At 36.2% G+C, this 11,436-nt stretch overlaps 3 protein-coding genes and 2 non-coding genes across 5 annotated transcripts in view; 4 read left to right on the top strand and 1 right to left on the bottom strand.

The window, feature by feature from the left end:
* haus1 (HAUS augmin-like complex, subunit 1) overlaps positions 1–11,436 on the top strand; it is a 138,298-nt gene that overhangs the window by 88,959 nt on the left and 37,903 nt on the right. The window lies entirely within an intron of this gene.
* Positions 804–5,355, top strand: rpl37 (ribosomal protein L37). Its single transcript, XM_059542468.1, has 4 exons — positions 804–926; positions 1,536–1,671; positions 4,607–4,691; positions 5,252–5,355. Exons 1-4 carry the CDS (start codon positions 924–926, stop codon positions 5,319–5,321), a joined length of 294 nt encoding a protein of 97 aa, XP_059398451.1. The 5' UTR covers positions 804–923; the 3' UTR covers positions 5,322–5,355.
* Positions 4,462–4,541, top strand: LOC132131033 (small nucleolar RNA SNORD72). Its single transcript, XR_009428837.1, has one exon. It is a non-coding gene; the product is annotated as a small nucleolar RNA SNORD72 (small nucleolar RNA).
* LOC132131032 (small nucleolar RNA SNORD72) lies at positions 4,969–5,046 on the top strand. Its single transcript, XR_009428836.1, has one exon. It is a non-coding gene; the product is annotated as a small nucleolar RNA SNORD72 (small nucleolar RNA).
* hwa (huluwa) lies at positions 5,620–8,502 on the bottom strand. The gene is made up of 3 exons (XM_059542467.1): positions 7,809–8,502; positions 6,432–6,618; positions 5,620–6,298 (listed from the first exon to the last, which is right to left on the bottom strand). The coding sequence occupies exons 1-3, from the start codon at positions 8,346–8,348 to the stop codon at positions 6,132–6,134; spliced, it is 894 nt and encodes a 297-aa protein (XP_059398450.1). The 5' UTR covers positions 8,349–8,502; the 3' UTR covers positions 5,620–6,131.

Below are 11,436 nucleotides of genomic sequence, written 5' to 3'. Positions count from 1 at the left end.
GCACTGATAGTTGGACATTATATTATGTTTAAGCTCAAATTAAAATATTGATAACTTGATATTCAAATAATGTAAACATAGGCTAAATACAATAAAATTATACTGTACATTAGATGACAGCATTTACTAATATTCTCTGTCAATGAACAATGCTTTTGTGACAGTAGCTATTTATTCATCTTTGTTCAAGTTAACTCACGTCCATTAAATGATGTTAGATAGGCCTATATACCTTTCGATCTGAATCATGGTAATAAATCTTAAAAAATTAACTAAGATTAATAAATGCTTTGAAAGTATTTTTCATATGAACTAATGTGACCTTATTGCAAAGTGTTGCTAAATAATAAATAAAATGCCCAAAGAATAATAATGATAATTATTATTAAGAGGAACAGTTTAAATAAAATATAATTAAAGTGATGTGTCACACAGGGACTTTTTAACGCCATTTTCATGATATATACATGAAACACACACACACACACACACACACACACACACACACACACACACACACACACATATATATATATATATATATATATATATATATATATATATATATATATATATATATATATATATATATATATATATATATATATGTATATATGAACAGTGTTCAGTTATACTAACAGACAGCTGTTTAGATTTTATTTGCTTAAGAGAAAATGTTTAGGCTATAATGGTTTTCAGTATAATATAAAAAATATAAATTAATATTGTCATCTTAAATCTACATGGCATTTCTATAATTAATCTTGTTGTGACCAAAACAGGTGAAAATGCATGTGCATGGTCAAATCCGCAGTGTAACACTTGGAGGACGTATTTAGTTGTTGCACCGAAAGCGCTCCGGTGGGTTTTTAATGGTACACCAGCGTCTCTTCCGGTCTCTTTTGACTCAGCTCTGAGGAAAGATGGTGAGTTTCGCAGCACCTTGTTTTCAGAATCCTCTAACATCTGATTCGTAGATTGTTGTAATCACTGTATCATTAATTATATCACAAGCGTATATATTCAAGACTGAATGTTATCCATTATACTTGGGATTCCTCGATAGCGAACGGTTTTAGATGCTATGTTTATTTGTTAGCATGTCGTTTAGACTTCACGTTCATTTTCAACGAACTCGAGAAATAAACCGGTTAGCTTTGAAACCATTTAAATTAAACCGTCAGAGTTGTGTTTCTGAGTGACTTTAGCGGCACGAGTTTCGAGCCTTTCTGTAAACACACTTGGCTATGTTTAGCAGCCTAGTGAGCTGTCTTTCTAGACCGCATTATATTCTAGTGTGCTTCCCTCCCTAGACAGTTCAATGGGAAACAACTTTTTTAAGAATATCTCAGAATCTAGTCCACTAGGGAGCTGTCTTCATAATGAACTGCCTACATAGACATCACTTAATGGACGATATAGTGTCCAAAGCAGCATCTGAATGAATTCTGACTAGGTGGGCAGTTTGCTGTGTTGCATGAAAGTAATGTTTAAATTCAATCTGTGATGTGTGATGAGTTTCTTGTGTTTTCCAGACGAAGGGTACGTCATCTTTCGGTAAGCGTCATAACAAGACGCACACTCTGTGCCGCCGTTGTGGATCCAAGGCGTATCATCTGCAGAAGTCCACCTGTGGAAAGTGTGGGTACCCTGCCAAGCGCAAGAGAAAGTGTAAGTGTCTTGATTTGCATATGAACTATCACAGTCCAAAGTTGGGTTGTTTTTGCATTGATTTTGATTCAAGTGGCTTTATTGCAAGCTAAAAGACTTGATATCATCTAGAGATCGACCAATATGGGTTTTTCTATAGCCGATGCCGATGTTTAGAGGTCAGGGTCAGCGGATGGCCGATATGTGCTGCCGATTTTTAGGGCCGATATCTTGAAGTTTTCCACTTAATTTGCATGCTAAAATGTCACACTAATAATAAGTGGATGCACAACATTTCTAAACTTATCATCATTTATTGAACACTGACTTGAAACATCTCTCAAATCTTAATTTTGTGCACTGCACGGTATTAAAATAAAAAATGTATCCAAAGTTAACCAAACAAATCAATAAACTGACCAAGTATTAAATATATAAAACAGGTTATGTATGTATATATATATATATATGTCAATCATTTACATAAAAGTTTTAGAGCGTTTATCAAGTAGAATTTTTCAAGTTTGTTGAAACATAAATGTAAACTTAAATATACATTTAAATAAATACAATTTTAAAAATAAAAATCTGAAAAATATAAAAAAAAAATATATATTAAAAATAAATAACAGTAGTGCTGCAAAGACACTAGCAACCAGCAACATTTGTGTTTAGTATAAATGACACAGAACATCTAAAGTCTATTCTAATTTCAAACTTACATCGCAGTCTGTTCATTATTACAATAAAGTACAGTCAACCAAACATTTAAAAGGTTACACTGGTCAGTTTAAATAGACCGTAGTATACCGGTCCACTCTGCTGTTATGCCAAGGACGTTTTTGCTCATGTGAAGAGGATGATCTTTATCGTCTAGTTTACATTAAATAAATAAAAAATATTATAGTTTAACATTCAGATACATTGCAAATATGGACACATTTGGATATGTGCAGAACGAGACGTGAGCAATAACCTCCAAATACATCTCGTCAAACCCGCGCTCGCTCGTCCTCGTATGGATCGGATCAGCAAAAAAAAAAAAAAAAGGCCAAGACAAATAAACATACGTTTTGTCTTTTTTTATTAACATTAAATTATTAAATTAAAATATATGAAATCAACTTAAAGTGCACATAATATCTTCTTTTTAACATAATAGCCCGACTTCTCATCTTCCAGTGTGCTGTGATGAAGTGAGCAGTTATCGTCACACAGCTCTCCGTCCCCCTGGACGTCCACCCGTCTGTCGTGAGCGCAACAGAGGATGCTCGGGATAGTTCATCCACAACTGTTTTCTTCTCCTGTTCATAAAGATCTGGCACAATATTTTCACTCTAACCTCTTTCCTCATCATTATATCTGACAGGGAATACAAAATGCGCGGGCCGTTCAAGCTCCTCCGTTCCTCCGCTCGCCATGACCACTGAGTGTGGACTAAACATGCGCAACTTTTTTTTTCATAAATCAATCCGTGGGTCACGTGTGTGCCGAACCGAAGATATTGATCCGAACGGATCACTGATGATCCATTGCACCACTACTATAAGTGTCATTTGAAAACATTGCAAATGCGTTTTAAAATACAACAACGAGCACCACGAAACCATTTAACGAGGCCCATTCAGCGATCTCCTTGACGAGAAACAGTCAACAAAGTAAAATGATCTCCAACGTATGGCGCGCTCTCTTCATTTTATCAAATGATCATAATCACATCTATTCATTTTACAGTCCTGCTACTAGCATTTTATTCAGACTAAAACCCCTTTAATTCGGGTGAGAAAGCTTTTTTTCCAAGTGGCTTTTGCACATAATAATAATACCGCTGCAGACACATTTTGCAGCATTAAAGTAATTAATTGATCATTAATTTAAACGACGATCGATCATGGAAATTATCGAATATGGACATCCCTAAATACAAATGAGTTGGATGGAAAACTGGTTATTGTCTGCATCAAACCATGCTTCCGAACAAATGTGATTCACCGTTCTGGGCAGCTCCAGGACAGCTGTCTCTCCGAGCGCGGTGCTGTCTGTGAGCGGGGCGGAGTAACGTCAGAGACAGTTTACTTTGGTAACGTCACGCTGCAGTGTTTGTTAGAGCTGCCAACTTCCCCACCCCATTTACAGAGTGAAATTCTCTGACTACCTTTATCTCCCAGGACTGCTGTTGAATCTTCCAAAAGTTTTGGCTTGGGGTGCTTCACATGCTGCTTCAGCAGCACTTTCCACCGCACCAATAACACGGGGCTGCCCGCCGACGTGCCTGACTTTAAATCGGCGCTACTAAACACGGATATCGGCCGATGCCGATATATTAAAAAATGACAAATATATATATCGATATATCGGTCAACCTCTAATATCATCTAAACATTGCTAACACTTAAAAGAGTAGTTCACTCAAAAATGAAATGATGATAAACCAAGATGTAGATGAGTTAAAAATCTTCATTAGAACAGATTTGGAGAAATCTAGCATGACTTGCTCAGCAGTGGATCCTCTGCAGTGTATGGGTGCCAACAGAATGAGTCCAAACAGCTCATTAAAACATCACAATCCACACCACACTAATCCATCAAATAAAGTCTTTGTGATAAACCAATCCATCATTAAGATTTTTTTAACCTCACATGGTTGGTTCCGGCAAAAGTATGATGGACTTCAATGAAAACGCCATTTTCTTTCTCTCTCTTTGCGGTATGAAATATTCTTTTAAACTTGCACACAATTATTAAATAATGGGAAAAGAGATGGAGAGATCATGAGCTACAAAAATGCATGCATTCTGTCTGGCATATCAAAGCTTACCAGTGATGTCCAAAAATAAATGTCTGAACAAATGACTGTCCAGTGATATGACCGATTTGATCTGAGGTAAGCCTGAGACTGTTATGGGCAATGTTTTATTTTCATGCATGTATAAAAATATTATTTATTTATTTGCAGACAACTGGAGCGTTAAGGCCAAGAGGCGCAGCACCACAGGAACCGGCCGCATGAGACACATGAAGGTTGTTTTCCGCAGGTTCAGGTGAGGAAACAGGCTTGCAATGGTCTGCTCTGACTTTCATGCTTTTAATCTTTCAGTTTAGCGTTATCTTTTGAGTTTTGCCATTTTTTTGTAATTGGTTTTTTAAAGATTCCTGACACATTTTATTTGATATAAAATGGGGCTTTTTTTGTCCTTTTTGGTTGTCGGACATTTGCCAGTGTATCGTCGTGATTGAGATCTTTCTGTTTATCCTGTGATTTGATACTTTCCTAAAACCTGATATCCTGTAGTCAGGTTAAATTAGCTTCTATATGGTGGCTTACCAATGATGTGCAAAAATAAATGTCTGAACAAATGACTGTCCAGTGATAACAATTTTATACTGAGGTAAGCCTGACCCATATGATCCGATAGGTATCTGTTGGGATCGGTTTTGTTTAGTCTTTAATAAAACCCAACTGGTATGAAGTATAACTACTGTTGGGGTACTTGATCAATAGATTTGTGACCCTTGCAGTAATGCTATGGGCTTGTGAATAATCTCTAGCACTATTTGTGACGTGGTGTTGACTCAAGATTGTTTTTTGTGTGTATTTCAGAAATGGATTCCGTGAGGGAACCGTGCCCAAGCCCCGCCGGGCAGCAGTGGCTGCATCCAGCTCCTCATAAACTGTTTTCAATAAAAAGTGGTGTTTAAAATGTCTGTCTGAATGCATCCTTTTGTTTCACTAACACACTCAGTACTTCTCAAACCATTTGAAAACAAGTTATCTATTAATATCAATGCAAACCAGAGGCAGGTTTGAAGAAAATTGTTTTGTGAGGAGCAATATAACACTTTTCACTTTTTTTTCAGCTTGCATGTTTTATGAAGATTTTGTTCACCAGATTTGAAACTTAAATATTAGTATAAATTCCAATAAATAATAGGAAAACTGATCTTGCTAGGAAACACTATTGTTAACTTATTAAGGTTTTATCAGAAGTCTACAGCAATAAAATGACACCGTTTTTTTAAAAACTTTATTAAATTCAGGCACAATCGAAATTTGTTTACAACTACAAGAATGTGTAGGGTGGCAAAATGGTGAAGGACACAAACAATGTCTTCTGAAGACCTAAGTAACTCCATGCTAAGAATCACGTGCAAACATACAAATAGTGACAAATCAAAAGTGTAAAACAAATGCTTTGTCAAAGTGATAAAAGTGAGAGCAACAGTGTAGTGATTCTAGAAAAAGAAAATTATAATCTGAACAAACCTGTTTGGAGTTGCTGCAGAAGTAAGCTGTGATCGTGAAAACTTTTTTTTTTTCTTGATTGTGTGTGCTTTGACAAGACGTGATGTATTGCAGTTAAAACAGCAAGTGAACATTTTTAAGTGCACTGAACCCAGTCAGAAACCAAGACTCGGCTCAACTGAAGTTCTAGAATAAGAATGGCTGATCGGAGTCTTGTTCTGAAGTTCTTGTTCAGGCTCTAGACCCAGTACTGTTTGGTAGTGATGGGGGGTGCGTGAGGTCTGTGCTTTGGTATGTGGTTCTGAGTGACGTAACTTGGGTCGTAGTAATCCCATTCCAGGGCGGACGCCCAGGCAGAGCCCGGGAAACCATCACTGTCCACAGAAAGGATACGCAGAGAAACACCTAAATGAACAGTTAGGAATTCAAAGAATGGACAGACTCCAAATGTACACTAGCAGTCAGAAGTTTTCTATTTGTATTGTATAGGCTTGAGCTTTTGAAGTCTCAATTAAGTGAATGAGATCACAAGACTAACCTGCACTGGCTCCAAAGTCACTATCCAGTCCAGAACCTCGAGCCGAGGGGCTTGACGATGCCACATAGCAGGAGATCTCAGGCGGGATGATGCTGGCGGACTCACATTCCACATGGATCTTATCCAGAGGAGCGTTCTCCAGCTCCATGGTGCTGCTTCTACGCATGGAAGTCATCGGCATTGAGAACTGTAACCAGTGCAGTTAAACGGTTAAATTACTCAAGGGCAAGTTTTACCTTGCATTTCACTTGCACCCAAAACTGTAGTAAAAAGTAATGGTTTTCCTCAGCTTCCAGAATAAAGCTAATAAAACGGGCTGCGTTTCCCCAAAGGCTTTGTGAGGTAAATTGATCATGGAGACCATTGCCAGGGCTGGGAAGTAACCGATTACATGTAATCTGGATAATGTAGTCAGATTCCAAAAATTAAGTACGAGAAATTAGATTATATTACATTTTAAAATACTTCTAATCTAACTACAGTTGCTTTTTTTTTTACGACATATTATAGACACAAGTCTTCATCTTTGAAGGGTTTTGTCTTTCAAACACATTAAAAAACAATGATCCCACCTTGAGAAAGTTTATAGGATAATACTATGCCTTATATACATATATATATATATATATTGTCATTTTAAATATATTTATATATATATATATATACACACACCATTTAAATTAATGTGATATATGAGTTGGGTCACAACAAGTAATCAATAAGTAGTCAAATTATATTAGATTAAATGTGTAATGGATTACATTACTAACTACAAATATAGTATAGTATACAATATATAGCAATTGACCAGCACTGACCATTGCCACCAATGTTTTACTGTAGGCTATAGTAATTTCCCCATAATATAAACATAAAAATCTATGGTATTTTGGATCTGTTTCAAATACCATTCACTTTGTGGAGATTACAGTTTTATGTAAATACTCCAAACTACCAGTTTAAAATGACAATTTCAAATAACCATGGTATTAAAAAAAAAGTATTTTCCTATAAAATATCATAATCATACAAACAAATGATGCTTTTTTTTGGATATGTTGCTGTAGTAACGCTGTGCTTTTTGGACATACAGTGACATAAATAGGCTACCCACTCACTATATGAGAATGTCAATCAAATAGCTTTTCAAAGAACCAAAAATGTTCCCATTATATATCACATAAGTATATCATGTAGGTTATAATGTCATGTAAATGGCAAATTCTTAAAGTTTTCAATTATCATTTCTATGAACCATGGTAGCCTATTAAAATATAATTGATAACATTAGACCTATAACCACCGTGACATCTTCCATTAATATTCAAATTCTTAAGAGATTTTCATGTGCTTTAGTGGTTTAGTTTTTGACCCTACCCTGTTTCGAGGCACATGCAGTGCTGGAGAGTTCGGAGGCACAGTGTTGACCCGCTCCGTGTCCGAATCACTGGACTGCAGCAGCACCGGGGCGCTCGTCCTCCAGTCCGGCACGCGCGCACGTAGTGACTCGGACCCAGCGTAAGTTGCCCCATCCGGGCGTAGAAACCTGGCGCGCTGCCCGGTGGCCCTTCTCTCCGCTGAGGAGGTCAAGGACGAGGTAATGGGAGGCGCCAGCATCGGTTCCGAGACCGAGACGAAGTTGGTCTTTCTGTTTGGGGCTAACAGAGGCTCATCAGAGAAGCGGGTGATTCTCTGGCGGGTGGAAAACGACGAGTGCATGAGTGAGATTTCCGAGCCGCAGCGGTCTCTCTTCCTCAGGGTCATGCGGAACACCTTGTACCCCACAAACAGGCAGTTGATCAGCAGGAGCAGAAGCACGCAGGGAATGAGCAGCAGGATCAGCAGGGCCAAACTGGACACCGGGAAGCCCTCAGGTAAGTATGATGATGAGGGCACAGCCGATCCCAGCTGCGACATTTCATCACAAATCAGGTTAAAATAATACGATTTTGATGCTTACTCAATTGTACCTCTGATAATTGTTTTTATGTAAAATAATATCAATAAAATGACTAAAACTGACAGCCGACAGTTGAACCGCAGGTGTGCCCCATTGACATCAATCAATTCCGCCAGAGTGCGTCGAGAGCTTTGGCTTTTCACCGACAGTTTACAACAACTTTTCAGTCTTACCTCATAAATGAGAATGCCTTTGGTGTGTTAAGACGTCTATTTTTTTCGCGATCTCTCAAAATAATATAGTAATGAAGTTAAATATGTTAAAGCATTTATGCGGGAACTTCAGCTGAGGTGAAATCAAGCTCTTGAGGTTCCGATATCTGACTGGAAACAAAACAAATCACCAGGAAAGTTCAGAGAATGCTAAGGAATTAGTCCATTGGTGACACTTTAAAATAATACAATTTATAGGCTATAGCCTACCAGCTTTCCTTGGTATTTACATGTTTTTGCTTAAAAATTTTTGTTCCCAAATTAGGCTATTGTAAATGAAAAGGTACAGTAATTCCTAAAAATCATTGCAAGGATTCTTAACCATTTTTTTTTTTGAGGAAAACGTTTGTTGGTTGAAATATAAGCTGAAAGAAAATATTAATATTAAGTGAAAACCGTAAACTAAAAAAAATAATAATTAAATTTAAATTTACTTAATTAAAATTTAAAACATAAAAAGTTAATTAAAAATATTACTAAACAACATAATAGTAAAGGCCTATAAATAACAGCAAAATAACACTCATCTCAATATTCTTTAATCACGTGGATTCCACAGAGTTCTCACCATGCCATTCATTTTCTATGGCCTAGAGAGGGCAGTGTAGACTAGTTTAAGCTTGTAGCCTTATTTGCGTTTTTCATTTGTTGTTCATGTAAATGCCATCTCAAACCCTCTAGCTACATGTTATTACTTTGAAGGCATCAGAAAGACACATTTATAATGCTAACCTAACCTTGACTCCCGCAGGCCTTTTAGATGGTCCCTTAAGTACTTATAATTTTGTCCATTCATTTTGCGGGCGTCTTTGAAGTTTAGAAATGAGTTGCAGTTTATAACTGAGTGAAGCTTCCACAGGGAACATACCACTTATGCTGAAAGCACAAATGCACAGTCACTGTAAATGTTGTGAAATGTCATGAAATGCCTATTTTGAAGTTAGAAAAAGGAAAAATTACACACGTTCTGCATAGTATGTAGCTAAATAAAAACACAGCAAATACAACTGCATATTGGTGGATTTCCCATTTTACACTTCAGATATAGAATTGCTTTTTTTAGTTTTTCTAAGAAATATCTAGGTTCACACTCTGCTAAAAACAGCCATTCTGACCCTGAGTAAGTGTGACTGTCATTTTAAACTGTGAGTATGATTCACGAGCCACGAACATGGCAATGACTGACACGAGACAATGTTCTTCTCACTCAGACAGTTCGTGTATTTGCACATTTCCCGTGAATACGAGTTTTTTTAGCTTGAAAGAATCATTGGCAAACATGTCCTATAAAATATACAGAACTCATAGTAAAATTGTATCATTAGGCAGTACCCTCAAATAGCTTTTCATCTTTATACCTTATTTGCCCAAAAAGGTTCACAAAAAGGATACATATTACTACTTTAAATGACCTTTTAAGAGTATATTGTAACCCTAAAGGTACACTTTTGCACATTTTCTGACTGTATTTAAACTGTGAAGGACCTTCCTTGGAAAAAGATCACTTGCACCCAAATGGGAATAACTATTTGAGTAGAAAATTATAAATCATGCCTTTTTTCTTTTCTTTTCTTTTCAGCTTTTTAACTGTTAACTGATGGACTGGAGTCGTGTGGATTCCTTTAAATTCAAAATAATTTGCTTTTAATATGGACTTTGTTCTCCCTATTGATGCTTTGCAGACTTCCAGGAAGGTTTTCTTTTGGATGCTGGAACAGGATGCAGGGATTAGCTCTCTTTCAGACATAAACATCACTGAGATCAGGTACTATATGTTTTTGTGGTAGAGTCTGGATTATTGTTTCAGTGCATCCCAAAAGTTTGGCCTGTGCACATTTCTTTGTAGACCACACTTTGTGCACTGGGGCACTTCCAACAGATTTGATTAGAACAACTGTTGGATGTGTTCTTGATTAGTTTTTCCTATGGAGCACTTTGTGTTGTCGAGTAAAGTTACTATTTTCATCTTGAGAAAGCAATAGGGAATATACAGCATGCTTATTAAATATTTAAAAACTAAAACTAAACTTTATGGCAGCATTTTAAATCAACCGCACCATGGCCTCATAAAGCTTTTGTGTTTATTAGTATTCAAATCCACAGTGCAAAAATTCCACCATTCATGGTGTGGAATATGAACATCTCATATAATTAATATATAAAGATCAACTTTGTTAATGTTTTATCTCTTTGAAAGGTATTTTTGAGGCAAGACACAACAGGTAAAAATGTTAACTAATTGATACCATCATACTTCTGCAATTGATTAATCACAGTACATAAAATTTAGTATTACAAGTTGTCTGAAATGTTATGTTTGAATATGCAAATCTAATTATATATGCACTAATTTGCATATTTGTCCAGAACATAAATCTGGACAGAGCCAGGTTCACAATTCTTGTTTCATTGTGTTGACATTAGAATTAAAGTAGTTTACAGATGGGATTTTGGATATTTTTCACTAAATTTTAGGAATAAAATGTTACATAATAATGTTACAATGTTGTATATATATATATATATATGAATAAACCCCTTTGTTAAACCTTAGAAATATAGTCAGGAATAAAACTATAAAGTTTGCTGTATGCAAGTGCTAATGAAGTGGAGATTTTGGTCACAGTGCATGAGAAAAAAAATATTTTAAGAGAATGGCCTTTAAAGATATGTATTGTAATTGAAAACTGCTTATGGAGATAGATAAAGTGCAATAAACACTTAAATGTGTATTTCGGACTAGTCTAAAAGAAGACCGGTTATGGAAGCAAAATAGCCCAAAACCTCAAAATTGACCTTAATCACTAAACACATTTTTTTTCCTCATATGTAA

Source organism: Carassius carassius, chromosome 47 (assembly GCF_963082965.1).
Source record: "Carassius carassius chromosome 47, fCarCar2.1, whole genome shotgun sequence".
NCBI classification, from domain to species: domain Eukaryota; kingdom Metazoa; phylum Chordata; class Actinopteri; order Cypriniformes; family Cyprinidae; genus Carassius; species Carassius carassius.
Note: the sequence above shows the minus strand (reverse complement) of the source record. Positions and strands in the feature narration are given on the sequence as shown.